The sequence below is a fragment of the Lampetra planeri genome, chromosome 3, assembly GCF_965212315.1.
Source record: "Lampetra planeri chromosome 3, kcLamPlan1.2.h2, whole genome shotgun sequence".
Classification (NCBI taxonomy): domain Eukaryota; kingdom Metazoa; phylum Chordata; class Hyperoartia; order Petromyzontiformes; family Petromyzontidae; genus Lampetra; species Lampetra planeri.
In genome coordinates, this window is record NC_136109.1 from 22683859 (window position 1) to 22703193 (window position 19335).

The 19335-nt window shown below is 42.0% G+C and overlaps 1 protein-coding gene across 1 annotated transcript in view; it reads left to right on the forward strand.

The window, feature by feature from the left end:
- LOC144741446 (insulin-like growth factor 1 receptor) overlaps window positions 1-19335 on the forward strand; it is a 104851-nt gene that overhangs the window by 52278 nt on the left and 33238 nt on the right. The window contains exon 3 of the mRNA XM_078623972.1: window positions 18484-18781. Coding sequence (XP_078480098.1) covers window positions 18484-18781 — 298 coding nt within the window. The remainder of the gene's footprint in view (window positions 1-18483; window positions 18782-19335) is intronic.

The following is a 19335-nucleotide window of genomic DNA, read 5'->3' on the forward strand; positions in this document are numbered from 1 at the left end:
CAACAGACACCCAACCAGACATTCACCTGACATCTGAACCTCGCCAGACACCAGTCACCAAACACCGCACCACTCCCATGACACTACTCACCTGAACCTCATCAGGCACACCTGACACCCCACCACTTGGTAGACGCTCACCAAACACTCCTGTGCTGATACTCACCAGACACACTACTCTCCTGCGACACATCACTCACCTCACCACTCACCAAAAAGTTATATTACTACATTTCACCACCTCACCACACCCACTGTATGAATACACTGCCCCACTACACCATGACAGTACGCAACTAAATCACTGCTGTACACTACTACACAATTTAACTACCCCACTTAACACAACCACAAAAGTACACCATACCACTGCACCACACCACAATCCTACAGTACACGCTGTACTACTACATCACATCACTTCACAAATGCATTACACCACTACACGACTACACCACACACTGCATTGCATCGTATCACTACAGTATTACCACTGCACTATACCATACCACTGCACCCCCTCATTACCTTATTCCATCACTCATTTCTCATTCTTGCTTAATTCAATCAATATTTCCATCCAGCACCTCTCACCAGGCCCCCTGGTGCTCTATTGTGGCTTTCTGCAGCCTCGGCTATTGCTAGGGGGGGGGGGATCCCTGTTGCTCGACCGATGGTTGATTCTTGCGGCCAGCAGAGAGACACTTCATTTTGCAGTCTACATGAACACGTTAGCGCCCCATGGTTTTGAATGTTGTCGTTCACATAAGTGCTTGTGTTTTTGTTGTGGCGATAACTCGGCAAGGAAAGGTCGTGGAGAAAAACGTCGTTTTGCTTGCACATCTAGAGACGACGGGCTTTCGATCGATATCATATTTGTAAATGTCTTGAAAAATGGGGATTTGTAAAGAGGTTTCTTCATGTGATGCATTCATATCCACATACAGACATAAAGCAACATTGTGTTTATATCTATTCATTATAACCAATACATCAAATTCGGCTCCCAGTATTTTTTATATTCTTTGGTTCTTTCGGTAAAGTCACATAGATAGAAAAATAAAAATAAACCGCTCGTGTTGCGATCGAAACGTCGTGATTTTTTTATAATTTTTATTTTATTTGTATTATATTTAAATTGCTGAAAGAACCAAGAATAAGTCTACATTATAGACTGTCAGTACGCTCACTCAGGTTAAGAACCAGGCTACAGTCTACATTATAGACTGCCAGTACACTCACTCTGATTAGAACCAGGCTACAGTCTACATTCGTGTTTTTGTTGTTTATAATTCTTTTTCACTTAATTTTTTATTATTTTTCTATCTACGTGAATTTACCCAAAGAACCAAAGAATATGAATTCCTGCAGTCACGAAAGTTTCAAGTGAAAATTTCCCAGTATTTTTGTTCATTGTTTTGTTCCATTCTGTAATAGCATCCTTTTAAGAGTGAAATCGACTGACTTCAACAGTGTAACAAGCATTGTTTTAATCTCATAAATTAACATCCACAATTCAACATTCTGTTAGCCAGATTTTCATTGAGCATTGTATTAAAACTCCTGGATGTTAGCGACTTCATAATCAGTGATGAATCGTTTACATTAATCCTTTGTGTAGTGCCTTTAAAAATAGAACGTTATTTTTGTTTTAGCAAATAACAGATGTTGCTAATTTTCAAAACAACCCAAAATAGAGCATTGGCACATCATGTGTTTGATGAGCACTGCGTATTTAAGGTTACACTTGAAATGGTTGAAACCGGTGAAATATGGGTCAGAAGTCAGAAGTAATAATTCATTATTTTTAAACTTATGTGTTTCGTTTCATTCGTGACTAATACGTGACCACGTTTTACGTCTCTGGCTGGTTGTGTAAAATAACTCTAGTGACGTTTTCTTTCATTTGCGATATCAAGCAGACGAAACTACTGTAAAAAAAAAACAACACAAGGCGTTTTGGGCAGCTGGGCCACGTGCCATGTCGATGCGAGGTTGTTTCTCGGACAGCTTGTGGAAATACTACAATTTCACCGTGTTTTTTCTTGCCATATTTGGTCCAGCAAAGTAAGTCAAAATCATAAGCGTTTGTCAATGCATTACTGACCAGAATTTCCCCACAATTGCATCCTAAAATTGACATCGGTGAATGCGTGCACACCGAATTATCTCCCAGGTTTTGCACAGCACTTGAAGAGAAGTCCCAAACCGTGAATCCGCTAAGTAATCACCTACTTCTCTTATAACACGACGTTATGTGTGCGCTCGAATATATTGTATCTGGCACGGCGATGGCTCATCCATGGGTCTGCTGGACCTCTGTGATAAAAGTGCTTCATAGCTCATGGGATTCCTTCAGCCTAAATTAAGATTCTGATAAAAAAAAGGGGGTGGGTGTGTGGGGTAGCCCCCCCCCCCCCACTTTGTATCGCAAATTGCAATAGACACCGAATAATTTTTTTCCCACAATACTTTTTTGCTAGGCTGGTTTTTGGTGTGAGTCACTGGGTAAACAAGAGCGGTGATGGGGAACCAGTTGGGAGTGGAATTTTCCACAGGCAAGGGATTGTTGGAGGGGAGTTAAGGGGGGGGGGGCGGGGATGACGGGCAGCAATGGGACGGAGTGGGGGGGGGGCCGGGAGCGTTGGGGGTGAATGAAGAGGGAGGAGGGTTTGATTGTAGGGAGCTTGCAGAGGCAAGCAGATGAAAAGGGGGGGAGGGGGGGTATGGACTGAGCCACATTAAATGTTGGCTGCCCGCAATGGTGAATGAAGAGGGAAAGACGAGGAGGGTTTGATTGTAGGGAGCTTGCAGAGGCAAACAGATGAGGGGGGGGGGGTATGGGCTGAGCCACATTAAATAATGTTGCCTGCCTACAATGGGGGGGGGAGGGTGTGTATTGCTTAGCAACAAAGCTATTTGTACAGTATTCCTTAAATTTCATGTGGTAGTTCACGCGACGGATAGGTTACAATGGTGCCGCGTTCATTTCGGTGGCATATAAAACAACAATGCACCTTTGTTGGATTAAATGACGGTATTATCTGAAAACACAAACGATAATTGTGTTAAAATGTGGAAATGCCATTTTTGAAAACATTTACAAATGATAATACGAAGCGGGTCTAAGTAATGTAGTGTTAACTTTACCCGACATTATATTGTTGAGTTTCTTTGCTTGTATTATGTTGACACAATTGAAAACATTTATTTTAACACGAGCCTCTATGTGATATGCCTACATTTGTCGAGGATTTCTCAGTATATGACGACTTATTATAGATCTGTATTCTAAATGACAATTCAGACTAATTTGTTGAGTGGAAACATCCCATTCAGTGTGTTTACCAACAGCGTTCAAAAGTCGATATCGAAAGACAGCTTGAGCCCGTTCACTAATGTGGTGCTTTCCTTTGAATTGCACATTGCAATCGTTTCAGTGCACAGTTCTTGTGTGGGTGCATCTGAAAATATCAGTTTGGTCCTTTTTGTCATTGGGGTAAAGTGGGTTTAAAAGGTGTTTCCCCCTCCACTGGCCAGATGGGGTGCCTTTTGTAAATGGGTACAGAAGCCTTTGTTTGTAATGTAAAGCAGTCAGAGTTGAGCTTGTGTGGGAGATGATGGCTTAGAGACAAGATGGGATGTTCATCTTTGTCATGGTCTCTCACAGAGGGCATTTGGTCTGGTTATACATTTGTGTGTCTTGTGTTAACTCGCAGAGGCACATTTGATTTTCTTATTAATTTTGCAATGGTCACAATAGATGCCATTTAATATTTATGACAACTGTTTAAAATATTAATCACTTAATATTTTCATAAACCACCAACACAGAGGCCCACAAAAATTGAGGTTCGCACGCAGTTCCAAGCGACCGGAAAAACTATCATATTCGTAGCAGTCCCCGGCTGTGATTTAGTTTTAGAGAAGTAGAAATGAAGGGAAATGGAGAGTTTAATAGAAAATACAATTTTAAAGGAAAAAGGGGAGGAGAAAGGGATGGAAGTGAGAAAATACACTGAGATAAGGAAGTCTGATCAGGAGAAAATGAAATAAAGTGTTTAAATAATCTGGCTCATTTGGGAAAAGCAACATTATAGTCATAGATTACGTGGCGTAATTACATTTCTAACATTCAATAGTACTCTAGGTGAAAATTTTGCCTAATAAAGCCGTGCTTAGTTATCACAAAACCTTTCCTGTGATTCAAGTTGCCCTGTCGTTTTGCTTGATCTCATTGATGTATGAATGCTTTCAAACCATTTATTTTCAAGTTTGGTATTCTGTGTCTTCTATTAATGCTTTCTTACTTTCATTTGTCTCAAATGCCACTTACGTGTTCTTATCACAAACCGGCAACATTGGCCATCTTCACTCGTTAGTTTTGTTAATTTGTGCTTGTATATTACTGCCATGCATACATTTCTGAATTCATCAATGGTTGGGTATTTGGGTCTTGTAAATTATCGTTTGTTTTGATGGAATTATGTATTATGTAACCTTTTTTCCCCAAACCTGCCAAGGCTGTTTTAAAACAATCACTCCTTACCTTTTCCACCATTTCTCTAATTGGGGGAAGTAATATTCGTCTAATCTCCAGGTGCTGTGGCTTTTTGCTACTTATACGAGATGGAGATATTTCCATTTGGAGCTCTTACAGCCCAGCGGTGCACCACCCTGTCAGGAGAATGGTCCAGGAATATAACGTCACAAAATTCCTTGGAAGTAATTTCACCTTGCCGCTTTAATCGCATGCTCGGGGCAAATCTATTCTGTGCCCTATAAAGAGCGTTAATTTTATGTCAAACTAAATGTTGATTCCCAGAGCTGGAGTAAGGCACACTAAATGGAAAAAAACACAAATATATATTTTTGTGCAGTCATTGGTGATCAGAAAAGACCATCAACTCGCTGTACTTGAGAGCACAGATTAATCACAGGTGGCTGTAGTTTTCATTCCTGGATCTCAGTGCTGGGGTTCCAGTCCTCCGATTGTGCCATCCAGATATAAATTCGTTTTAACTGGAGTCTGGCCAATCCACAATGTTTCCCATTCTCTGTAGATCACCTTTCCTGTTATCCATGATTTGTAAATAAAATTAGTCTCCCACAATGAGGTGCTAAATTCATCATATCCGTGGTAGCCCACGAATGATTGTGATTATGATGGATGGCTATGATGACAGTGATGGATATCTTTGAACATGATAGTCATCGTGGTAGCCTTCATTAGTATAAACCGCTGTCACCACTTTTGTTGACGATGATGGTGAAGATGATGATAGGGTTTAAAGTTTTCGTGACTGCAGGGATTCATATTCTTGGTTCTTTCGGTAAAGTCACGTGTCTTTACCGAAAGAACCAAGAATATGATGATAGGGGTTGATGATTGCCTTCGCCAATGCCAGTCACTGCCCACAAGAGATGGCTTTCCAGAACTGGCATTGGCATGACATCCAGAGGTTGATGGCCATGCAGGAGATGAACTATATACTTGTTTAGCTAAGTAGGTGGGTAAAGGAGAATTACTTAGAAGATTCTGCTGATACCATAATCCAACATCTGTGATGATGAACAAATATTCATTTACGTCATTGAGGTTTTTATTATTGCTGCCATCTCCAGAGGCAGGCTGCCAATCCCGCCGATGCATGGTGTACATTACGTACACCATACTTTTCGATCAATGAATCCAGCTATCCACAATTATTGTTATCCATTATTTTTGTGTATAACTGTTGAGAGATCTACTGCACCCTAAATTCATCATTTTTGCCTTTGTGTTTGTGACTGGCTCACATCATTGGGAGGCATGTTTGAATCGGTCCTCGATCCCTGATTTTAACCAAGTTGCACTGACCAATGTGGTGAAGTAAGGTCAATCAACCCCATGACTGACACGGCGTGATGCAGGCCTTCGTCCAGCGGTGTAATTCACAAAGTGCCGTCATTATAATCATTGTGGATAATATTTATGAAAAGGAGTTTTAATTCAATAGGAAATAAACACTTTTCCACATCATTTCTGATCCATGAAGTGGATCATTACATATGTAGTTCTGTAGTTATGCCTTTAATTTTATTGAACAAACAGCACCATTTCTCTCACTACCATCTTGTGTCTTGCACAGCTTGAGAGTCAATACTTATTTATAAAAATGCTGGTTGTTGGTGGCCACTGAGTTTTGGGCCTTTGCTCAGCAACTGCGATTAAAACAAATGCAGAATGACTTTTAGATATGAAGCACTGTTTTCCTTCAGAAAAAGAAACACTTCATTGACTTGTTGCATGTGTATGATAAGAACTTGAGGTTTTAAAACAAATACGTACCGGGCTTATGGTAATGCAATCGTGTAAAATGGCCGTGAAACTAAATAGGATCAGACTAAAATCAATTAAAATCACATTACCCATCATTTATTGACAAAGTGTATTTTGTAACACATGGTTATCATCACCATATGTGAGTCAATCGTCAATGGCCTATTTTGTCAATTGAGACAAACTTACTGGATCCCTGCAATGTAATTTTTGGTATTTTAAACTCCATGTTTTGTTTGCCACAGCAAGAAAGTGATGCATTTTTGTTTAAAGCATTTTGTTTTTCATGAATCTGTTTTCCAATTCTAGCATTGGACTTCATTTGGTCACAGAATACTGGTGGGCTACCATATGATATAGCTAATTTGGTAAACATACAATAGTGGGACCATTATAACTGTGCTGTGTGCATTTTGCATAATTAGGTAATTTATGTATATTTTAATGTTGGGTCTTGATGTATGTATGTTGCATTTTTTGCACCGTACGGAGTCAACCGTGCTAATCGTAGGTGCCACCATCCAATGGGCTCCTTTTCTTCTAAGCTTTGTCTCCATAGTCTTTTATCATACTTACTTTTACAACAAATTGTGTGCAGAACTTCAGCAATGTTTCACAGTACCGACACCCAGAGATGAGACTAAAACTGCGTAAAGTGTGAACATGTGCGGGGGTCCCTTTGACATGTCTACAAACCTGGGAGAGACTATACTTGACTGTCCAGAAACTCCTGTATATTTGCACGCCTTATCAACATTAGGCTGGCCAGTGCTTCATCTTCCAGTGTTTGAGCGAGTGGTGGGCTTGTATGGTAAGGTTATTTTTTATTGATGAAAAGTTCGCTTGAGTCTTGCAGACAAAATGTATGGTTTGTGGCGATCGCTACCAGACGTGAACCTCTAATTTACGAGCTTTTTTCGCAGGTGTGAGTACGCTGAGAATATTTTACATATGGAAAATGTATTAGTTTTGAATAAACCTTGCAATCGGTACCGGTCAATCAAATCTCTTGAGTTTGTGCTTTAGAAAGAATTAGCTATTATTTACGTTAGAAATAGTTTTACTCAATCAATTACCATCAGGTCTGGCAGACTTCCTTTTTAGTAGAATGTTTCCTTTGTATTAACGGACTCTATTTTTATTCATTTTTACAAAGCATTGTTTTTCCCTGTACTTAATATTTACATGCAAGTAGTTTTTTGACCATATAGTACCGTAGTTTTTTTTGTAACTAATAATAATACATTTTAAACCAAAGTGTTAATAATTAATCTTAATACAGGGATATACATTCTCATGGGTTACAAACACAGCAGAACACATTTCTCTAAATCTTACTGCTTTTCCCAAATAAAAAAAAATACAATACTGTGCATAGACATTTTTACATCTTCTAAAATAATCGACAAAGAGATCAAGCGTGCTGGTATCGCATGCGTTGTGTTTGGAAAGCTGGCAGGATGGGCCATGGGGGTGGAATTATCAGCACATGAGTGGTGGATGATGGGCAAATGGTTGGTTGGTTGTGGTAGAAGGGACCGAGATCACTGGGGCTCGCTGTTCGAATTCCTCGTGGCGTGGTGCAGATTCCTTCGCTGTTGGCCCGCTGACGGAAGTGCTTGAGGATTTACTGTACGGCGCGCCAGCCGTCGTCTTGCTTGCACGGCTGCGGGCTCTCTCTGTGTGTGTGTATGTGCCATGCGGTGGGGGGCCATGCTGGGAGGGAGGGAAGAGGAGGAGGGGAGGGCAGCAGTGAAGGGAGTGCCGTCTGCCACCATTTTGATGTTGCTAAGCACCGCAGCCGCCACAAGCAAAACACAATGATTGGGTTGTCACGCTGATGCTATTCAATGGTGAGGAGCAGGCGGTTGGTGGACGTAGGTAGCGCACTTCGCTACAAACCTTGGCGACCAGAGTTCGAGCCCTGCTCACGGCCAACCAACATTATTATTATCTGAGCCGGTCCTGGGTCTCCCCTAGGTCGACTCAGCCTCAGATGAGTATCTGGTGCCGGTGTGTAAACATCGCTACTGGGAAGACAGGCAGCCGGGCGTGGTACTGGCCACCCACCCCCTGGGGTGCCTTGCCAGCTGCCTTTGTAGGTGTTCCCTAACAGCACTGGCCTCTATAGTCTGTTAAGGCCATACGGGGGATCTTTGTCTTGTCTTTGTTGTAATTTTAAAACAAAATACAGTAATAATACCCCACGAAGCTGCAATTTGATTAAGGAAATTTGAATCTCATAAGTTGTTACATAACAGAACATTATTTTAAGTATGCCTTTTTAAAATGTTGGTAATCCTTAATGCTGCTCGTGAAGTAATTGCCAATTTCATTACAAAAGTGACTTGTGTGAAGCGTCACAAGGCCCCGTAACCCTAAAACGGCTACCTTAAATTAAAAATATTATGATTCTGCCGCTAAAACACGCTCGTTTTGCCTCATGGTTAACCTCCACTGCTATTCTGTTCCTGTAAAGATCTGTAATGCTGTAATGACACAGTCGATCGTGTTTGCAGCGTGAGCCTCAAGATCAGCCTTAGAACCCACTGTGCTTGCCCGGAATAAAATTAAACCCACCCCAAGAGGGACACGAACAGCGAACGTGCGTTGCTGCTTGCTAAGCCATCCATCGCAACTAATGTCTGCCCTGATAACCGAGATATCCTAATCGAATATAGGAATTGCATGAGTCTGCAAGAGAGCCGTTTCCACTGCCGAAACAAAACAATGTGAACAAAGCCATTCGGGGGCGTCGTTGATTGGCTGAGGGCAATGTCTTGGCCCCACGTACGAGTGCTCTGATTGGCCGAAAATGGGGCCCGCGTGCATATAAGTGAATCAACCACTTTGGGTCATGACTTGATTTGTGTTTTCTTGTTCACCTCCACCGTGAGCAGTGTGGGTATGTGGAGCGAGGTGCAATGATTGTCTGGCAGCCCTTTGATTGGTGTAGACCCACTGCCGGTGTCGTTGTTTTCCCCTACATTAACATTAGTTGTCTCCCGCCCATGCTGCTGACACACTTGGGCTACGCCCATCTCTAGACCTTTATAAACAGTTTGCCTTTAGAGGCTAACCCCCCTTTTCCTGATGACAACCGCTTGTGTTGCGATCGAAACGTCGTGGTTTTTGTTTTAATTACATTTTTTGTATTTAATTTGTATTACTGAAAGAGGCATTTTATTATTATTTCATTATTATTTTGTATTATTCATATTGCCTTTAGAGGCTAACCCCCCCCTCCCCCTTTAAGTCCCACCCGCCTTTGAAGTTAATTTTATTATTAATTTGTATTATTTTAGTGTTCTATCTACGTGATTTTACCGAAAGAACCAAATATTATTTCAACGTTAGTCGAAACCATGGTGTCCTATGGGAGGCGAAACGTTCACCGAAAAAAAAAAACGTGAACCGATGTCACTTAACCGAGGGACTACTGCACTACACTAGTCTCACCTCAGGTGATATATAATTATCGGCTGTGCACAGCGTATCTCTGGAGGTGAGGGTAAAAGGGTGTAGCCCTGCAATTGCCCCGTGCACGCTACTGTTGGCGGAAGGGTCCTCCACTCGAGGTATTCTCTTAGCCAATTTAGAGGGATTTTTTGGTCTACTCTTCCACACTAGTCAAAGATGATCCAAATAACTACCGACCTATCTCAATTTTGTCCCCGTTGATGAAAATTTTAGACAAATTATTAACTACCAAATTAGCAGTTTCCTGTCCGATAACAATCTTTTAATATCGAAACCAATTTGGCTTCCGAAAAATATACAGCACCACATCTGCTGCATTAACCTCTCTAAATCACATTTACAGTAGCATTGATAATACGCAGTACTGCGCAAGTCTTTTTCCTGATTTGCCCAAAGCCTTTGATACAGTTGACCACAACACCCTGCTTAGTAAACTAAGTTGCCTCTTTCTCCAAACAGGCAGTGGAATGGTTAACAAATTACGTTTCTTCTCGCACCCAAACTGTATTCATAGATGGTTGGAGGTCAAACAGTGTTAAGATAACAAAAGGGGTTCCACAGGGTTCCATCCTCGGCCCCCTCTTCTCTCTTTATGTCAATGACTTGGGTACTGACCTGGATCATTCCAACATCAGCTAGTTGCTCTTAAACTAGTCCTGAATACCTCCAAAACCAAGGTGCTATGCTTCTCACCAGGACTAAAGCAGGAAGTTATTTTTCCCCAATTACATTCCTTAAATAATTATCAAATAGAGCAAGTCAATATTTTTATGTATCTTGGGGTCATCTTTGATTCAAAACTGAATTTTCAAGATCACATTGATTATATTGGTTGAAAGACAATTAAATATTGGTTTTCTGTATAGGCATAAGCATTGCTTCCCCCCTATGTTCCGTTTGGAATTGATGAAAGCTACCATACTTCCTCTACTTGATTACTGTGACATCTCCATATATATAAAAGGCAAAGTTGTGATTATGTCTTGTGACCCCCGCATGTGGAAGCATAACGCATTGTAGTGCAAAGGTTAGCGCGCTGCGCTACGAACCCGGCGACCAGAGTTCTATTCCCGCTCACGGCCACCACTGGTGATGATTATTTTAGCCGGTCCTGGGCCTCCCCTAGGTCGACTCAGCCTCGAACGAGTAACTGGTCTGTTGTGTGAACATCGCCACTGGGGGGACAAAGGCAGCCGGGGGTGGTGAATCCAAGTCCCGGGCGAAGCCGGGTTGTAAAGCTAGTCCTATATAAATCAGCCCCCAGTACTGTACTGAAGAAGCTGGGCCCAATTTATCACTCTGCCTTAAGATTTGCATTGAACTGCCCATATAGGACCCACCACTGCGATCTCTACATTGGGTCAAACTTAATATATCTTAATGATCGACGGCTTGTGCATCAGATCTTATTAATCATGATGTACTTACAAAAATCAGCAGACTACCTGCTGGATTTCCTCACTATTTCAAGGAACAAATGTGACCTAAGGTCTTCGCTCATTTACCAGCTTCACATTCCTTATTGCCGTACAAATACTGGAGGAAGGTCCTTTGCGCGCTGCCACTGCTATGCAGAGTGGCCTGAAATCAAATGCACCGCTCCGGATGACCAGCTGCAAAGTATGATCTTGAGTATTGATTATAGTGTGCTGAACTTGAAAGGTGCATTGAAAATGTTTTGATGCTCCTGCTGATACTCCTGCTGTTATGGAGCGACTCATACTGCCAGCTATGGCTGCAAAGTTTGGTCGTACATGTTATGTATATCGTTTATTTTAAAATTTGAATCACAGTTGCTATGATCACTCTTACTTTGTTTTTATAGCTTTATTTTGGTGATTTCGAAAACGTCATGTTTGTTGAAGTACGGAGTTAGCCTGATAACGTTATCTAAATTGTCTTATGGTTGTTATTGTTAGACCTGCATCCCATTGGGATTTTTGCACACAGCGTTGATATACGGTGCTTTTTTCTGGAAGATTTTACTGTTTTTTCCTGGCTGTTTCTGTTGCGCGTCGTCACTTTAAGATGTTCTTTGTTCATGTTTTGTTTGTTGCGGTTGCACCCGAGTCAAGAGCCTCATGGCTCACAGGGCTGTACCTAATAAATGAAAACTGAAAAACACTTTACAGCCTGCGAGAAACCCAACATTTAGAGTGCTGGTGACTTGAAGAGCCTGGTGAGCAGCTCCTGTGATGCAAGTGTGGAGCACGCTAACCTTTCTTTTTAGGTTTTCACGATGGCAGCTCATGGTGTCAAGGTTACCAAAAAAGCTATTTTTCATCCTGATGTGATAAGCCTTCGACTCAAGAGATTGGGTTGTATTTTCATGCAGTGAAGACACTGTCCCTCTCGACAATGCCATGATCTTTGTGTAGCTACCAAAATGGCGATTGGTATTTTCATATGTGCACGTGTGTGTGTGTGCGTATTCGATTCCCGCTCAGTCAACACCAGTGACGATTATATATGAACCTGTCCCGGGCCTTCCCTAGGTCGACTCAGCCTCAAATTAGTTCCTGGTGCAGTGCGTAAAAACATCACCACTGGGGAGACAAAGGCGGCTGTGCGTGGTGCTGGCCACCCACCCCCTCGTGTGCCGTTCTGGCCTTCATAGGTGCTCGCTAACAGCACTTGTCCCAACAGTATGTTAAAGGCTATACGGGGGTCTTTGTCTTTTGTGCCACAATTGTACTTGGTAATGGACTTACTCAACTTTCATTGAGCATTCTGAATTGTAAATGGATCACCACCCCCTTCATGATTCGATTTATGGTCACAAATTGGTGTAGAGAGTGCATCATCTCTATTCTTACATTGAGGTAGATCTAGCGCCTCTAGCGTCTGCAGATGTCATGTGAACTATTGAAATACACATACCTGTCAACCCATACGGTTTATCCTGTATTTTTGTACAGGGAATTGAGTTTTCAGATCCATATGCCGTACATCCTTTTCAATACATGCAAACCCATTTTTTTTGTCTGTTTGTGTTTCTCCCTTGTGATCGGACTGTATAGGATGAACGTTGAGATTTATAAGGTTCACGGGGTGACCAATAAGGTCTGAATTGGTTTGTAATAGGGTGGGCACTTGAGGGGTTGACAGGTATGCATACAGTACGGTATAACACGAATTGAAAATACATCAACCTTCTCCACTCTCATTGATGTAGGGCTTCACCGTGGCAGCATAACGCACTGCAGCTAAATAGGTACTGTACATACTGTATTTCTATGCTGCAGCATCTATTCTCTCTTCAAACCACAGACTGGTGTGGTGAAGTATGGACATTTAATCCCCGTGGTCCACACAGTGTAAGAACGCCTTCATCCAGCAGTAGATTGAAAAAAAGGTGCTGTACATACACATTCATAATTGTTTAAATGTGTTTTTATTTATATGATCCTTATGGCAGTACCCTGGGGTACCAAATAATACAAAATGGCCGAGGCAATTAAATATTTTATTTCTGGGAAACAATTTTTTCCAGGGGTGTACTTAACTCCCCGACTGGGGTGCCAATCAATCCGAAATCGGTGCTACGCGAGGACGATTGCGCTGAAAGCCTGAACGCTCGTATGAACCATCGTACATCTTGTACAGCTCGTCGAGATGAGTCGATTGCCACATCGCCGACCATCAACAGACTAAAAATTACTGCATCACGGACATTGTTCGAGAGCCGGGATACCATGGTACGCCGGGGTACTGCTTCATTGAACTGTGATTCATGTAAAGAGGGGGGAGGATTAAAGATTGCTAAAATTCATCCCAGATTATGATCAAGTGACAAAGCTTTTAGTGGTATTCATGTTGCCATGGTCCATGAATCCTAACCATATAATAAACTAAATATGTACCCACCTAATATACATACACTACGAGTGGTCGGCATCTCTTTTTTAGTTATCAGTGATTCTAAAATGTGATTCAATAAGTTTTTCATGTTGTCAATTTTTCCTTGTCGCCAGAGTGTTTATTTCTTTCCATATTTCGTTTTAAGATGTCATGTAAATAACGCCGTAGACAAAAAGCAATAGTCATTCAACAAAAACAACTAAAAATTGCAAATAAAATACTAATATTGGTCGCGAAAGACTACGTGTTAAAATGCTAATTTTATATGCAGTGTAATGTTAATGTTGAACATAATGAGGCTGTCCTTTGCCAATTCTCCTGGGTGTTGTGGTTAGGTGTATAATGTTCCCAATATGACTACTGCAGTTTTCCAAAAATAGGTAATACAGCATTTGAAAGTGTTTATTTTTGTGAACATTTACAAAAACCCCAACTTGGACAAGCAGCCACTTGCACAATACTGCCATGAGTACAATTGATTAACACTCTTTATTTCCTGCACTTTTATTCGGATTAATATTTATCAGAAGCTACGTGAACTCGAAATCACATGCATTGCTTTCATACGAAGTGGACAATGTTCTCGCGCTCTGGTGGGTTTTTGGGTTGGTACCGCTTTACCGTTCGGCATAATATCCGATTTTTTGTGGTTTAGGGCTTTACACTTTACAGCAACACTGAGAACCTTCGCAGGGATACTAATGCACTACGTTAAGTCAAAATATAACTCGATGACTTCATGCGCCATGGTTGTGTACTTTGTGATGTTGTGATGTGCCTCTTTATCTGCATATACATGGTTAACCCAACGATTAGTTTACCTAAGGAAACAAATGTGTGCCTATTTCAGTAAGTTCACTTGGGCCACTCTCTAACACGGCCTTTTAGCAAGTCACTGGTGCACAAAGGAGCCCTCCCCATGCCACGCAGGTCATAGCAGCTATTTGACCATACCTTACCAGACCGGTCAGTGTGAGGTTGAGGGCAGTGGACGTGGATACCAGCTGGAGATTGAAAACTTAGACATTGTGGTCCGGAGAGCAGTCCCTGGCGTCTTGTTGTGGAAATACTCCCATAAGCAATGGATCCCTGTCGCTCAGTTGGGTGAGCTTCGTAGGGAACCACAGAGGCGAATAATGAATAGATCAGTCATTGATATAATTATTACGGCGGTCGTCATAAAAACAACACTTCCACTTCGTTGTTGCAGTCTCTCATAGTTTATGATACACTTTATACGATATTTAATTCTGTTTTAGCAATGCGTTATAAAGCACTTGATAAGAACATTGGGGCCATCCATAAATGACGTCACGCACCTGAGGGGGGGGGGGTCATACATTTGTGACGATGTGTGATGAGGGGAGGGGGGTTATAGAAATGTGACGTCACATCAAAATGCGCAACTTTTAATAAATATAGAATTGTTATAACAATACTAATTTTGATTCATTTTCATTATTAACTATTTGATTATTTACATTTTATAAGGTCGCCTTTTATTTATTCCATGAAGGAGCTTTTTGCTTCTCCATGGGAGAATGGAGAAGCATACATTGAGAATTTTTTTTTAATTATTGTTATTAAACATTTTGATTCTAATGATTCTACCAGGGCTTTTCATTCTGTGGAATGAATATGTGATTGTTATAATTGTACTCACCATTTTGCTTCGTTCTACTACAAATTTTCAAGTATTTTTTTTATAGTTGTAATTATTTTTAATATTTTATAATTATAAGATAATTGAAATATAATTTTCTGAACATCTGCAGTTTTAATTGGACGTTGAATATTTTCAAGTGAATTTCATACTAAATTTAAGCTTTCCAACGCCTCCGATTTTAATACGTGTTTTCTTCTACAACATGAGAGTGCAGCGCCACATTAAATACGCACTACAATGACAATAGTTTAAAGCGATTTGAAGTATGTTTTATTTTCAAAATGGAAATATGGTTTTGGGGGGGGGGGGGGCAGAGCTTTGTGACGTCATATTTGAGGGGGGTCTGACTTTTTGTGACGCCGTGTGAAGAGGGGCGGGGGGGGGGTCAAAAATTGTCCAAAATCGCGTGATGTCATTTATGGACGGCCTCATTGGTGATTCTATGAACCTGAACTTTTTTCTCTCCGCGAACTTGAACTTTGTATTCTGCCGTCAGCAGGGAAGAAAGTAAAGATGTCAATACTACAGCTGATTGGCCTTCGGTGAATAACATTGTGGTCGAGGTTATTGCCGTTTGTTCAGCGCAGACGACTTGAGTTACAGGAGAAAGCGAGGTTAATTGTTGGGGGTGGTCAGTTTTTGGCGTTCGAATATCAATCTCATTGAAGCGTAACGCATATCACGCATTTACGGCGACATAGTACACTGTCTCTGATCTCTAATGTGAGTCATTTTTGGCTATCACCCCCCTCCCTCTCTACCCACCTCCCATAACAGTTGGTTACACGACGCGTGCGCACGGTTTCTACCTCTCCGCTTAAATCTCTTTCCACGTCTTCGTGCCTAAATGTTGGTGTGTCAAATTTGGGTCCCCCCGCCCGCCTGCTGCGACATGGCTCCATGGGATGACGTCAGGGCTAGGAAAGTGCCCCCCCCCCCCCACAAAGTTTGTGTGCTCATTGACTGCAAGCCAGACTCTTCCTCTCCCCCCCATGAATGGGGCCATTTGTCTCTAACCCCTTAGGCCACACTGGTTCCATCCAGTTTGCTGCACTAACTGTGTCACTCACTGTAATTTGCAAGGGGGGTGGGGGGGGGTTAGTTTTTTGTGTTTTTCTTATTCACTGGGGAAATGTGTTTTTGTCGGTATGATGCTGCATCGCGGTGACAGCAGCGATTAGTTAGCACGATGTGGCGATGAACGTGACGGTTCCCAGCCATGGCTGTCGGCCGTGGCAAATGATATCTCAACTAGGTGCTGCCCCCCCTCTCCACACAACTCCTGGCTTCACCAACTCGCGTTGGGTTTTGTGGTGAAGCATGGCTAGACAACCCCTACGGCCGACAGCGTTAGGAGGCCTTCATCCAGCAGTGGATTGACAGGAGGGCTGCAATTAATTATTTAATATTTTCATTAAAGGACCAGGTCTTCTCATATTGTTTATCGCAACAGAAGGTCTTTGTATTTGAAAGAGGACAAACTTATGAATGAACAAATACGTCAAGAACTAATGAATAAATGTGTCAGCACTACTGGTATTGGGTTCTTTTTACGATTAAGTGTGATTTAAAAGCACACAATTTAGCTGTAAAGCACGTGAAAAATAACATTTCACAACTTAATAGTTGCAGCTGCAAATGTTTTTCTTCCTTTAAGTTAGCCCACTACATATATCGATATTTTATTATTTATAGAGTAGCTCTTAAATATTTATTCCATTAGACACACTGCGAGTCACAGCATGGAACATTCTTAAACTCGCTTTGAAAGTTGTCTGCTTGCCATGCGGTCATGCAGAAATGTGGTTTTCTTGGTTGTATTGCAAGTTGGTAAAGCTGTTCTTCGCTGAAGTCTCAGTTTTTTAGCGGTATGAATGGCAATGCAACAGGCTTGAATGACCGCTCGGGAAGAAAAATACAGGCTCCACGGACGCAAACAAAGCTCGGATTACAAGTGTCTTTTGTTTCATTGAAACATGACGTCTGTGCAAGGATGTCCTGGTGAACTTCATGATAAGTGTAACCACACTTAATCGATTAATATCTTTGGTTGCGTGACAGAGCTTGTATTTCTCTTTGAGCTGTAAGCAGTCGCACACATTTGTATAATCTAATTGTTTCTCACAAGTCGCTTGCTGAATTAAGATGTAGTATTTAACCCTATTCACCAATTTTCTCCACAAAGCAATGTAAAAAAACTGAAAAACCTATGGAATATAGATAGTGCCCTCGTACTTTGTCCTAATGGTTATTTTGTGTAAAAAAAATAATCTTATTTTCACCACAGTGGTTCTTGTCAGTACGACGCCTCTTCTCAGCCTTTGTGGAACATCTGAACTTTTTAAATCATTCACCGTTTTTCCATCCGGTTGCTTTCGTGATGACACCATATGGAGTTCTGGGCTGTCTCAGTGTGGAAGTCTTTGTTGGCTCCACTTATTGCCCTTTGTGTCGGTGTCCATGTGTGGTTGTATGTGAGAGGGAACTGTGTTTATTGGAAGTCTTATATTGTTTACTCTATAGTTTGTATGTCTTGCACTTGGTTAATTGTGATCACGCAAAACAATGGAGGCTGACATTCATATTTAAGTTTGGAAGCATCGTGAGCTTTACAAAAACAAACAGTTGTTTTACGTGAAATGTTTTATCCGTTGTAAAATGGAAACATCTTGTGATATGACGTAGATTTTTCCCACTTTACAAAGTTGTTCCTACAAAAAAAATATTGTAACAGTACAATTATGCATTTGTTCGTGAATGATCTGACATGAGCAAAGTCATTGACTTTGCATTCTGATGCTATTTTTTCAACGTTTATAGGTCTGTTTGTAGGACGCTATGTGGTTAGATTGCATAAGAAGGGAAAATAACGGCTCATATCACATGAAATAGTAAACTACCATGAATACAGTTGCCATTAAATAAGACTAATTTAATAACACAAATTGAATGTGCCAGCAGCGAAACTGCAACCATTTGAATGCTTACATGCCAAACAGAAATTATTCCTTATTATCATTCAAGAGCATTTTTGCGAAAAATGTTGTCTTTACATGCACATTTAGCACGAATTGAGCCCTTTTGACCTGTCTTTTTTAAACGTTACAAGACCTGCACTTGTTGGTAATTTTTAGTTTTCTGTTTGTTCTTGCAGTGTGCCCACCAGAATGTGGTCGGCGGGCGTGCACCAAGTCGGGCCACTGCTGCCACGAAGAGTGCTTAGGTGGCTGCCACCAAGCGGGCAGTGAGCATCACTGCCTGGCGTGTCGCCACTACTGGCACAAGGGCATCTGTGTTCTGGATTGCCCACTGGGCACCTATCGCTACGACGGCTGGCGCTGCGTCACGGCGGAATTCTGCCAAGCGCCCTACGACTACTCCACGCAGAACGTCCTGCATCACGGAGACTGCCTGCCAGACTGTCCTTCTGGCTACATTCGCAATGTCACCAGGTAATGACAACAGGCGCGGTGGCTCGCAGATCACTGATTTGTGCGACCTCTTTAGTTCATAAAGAAAGAGCATCACTTTGGAGTGGAGCCCTGGTGCAGCGGTTAGCACACTGGAATGTGAACCTAGTGACCCGAGTTCGATTTCTGGCCATGAGTAACACCGGTGGTGAGTGATATCTGAACTGGTCCTGAATGCCCCCCCCCCCCCCCACTGGTTCACCAGCTCGCACTTGCCAGCTTGATTGATGTTCTTTCTTGCTTGTAGTATATGGTGTGTGGACGCCCCATCGTGGGGAGTGGTAGTGTCGTGGTTAGCACGCTGCGCTACGAACCTGCTGACCCGAGTTCAAGTCCCCACCCGGGGCCAACACCAGTGGTGATTATTTGAACCGGTCTTGGGCCTCCCCTAGGCTCGCTCAGCCTCAAATGGGTACCTGGTAGAATATGTAAACATTGCCATTAGGGAGACAAAGGCGGTCGGGCATGGTGCTGGCCACTCACCTCCTCGTGTGCTGTGTCTGACTTCATCGGTGCTACTCGCGAACAGCACTTGC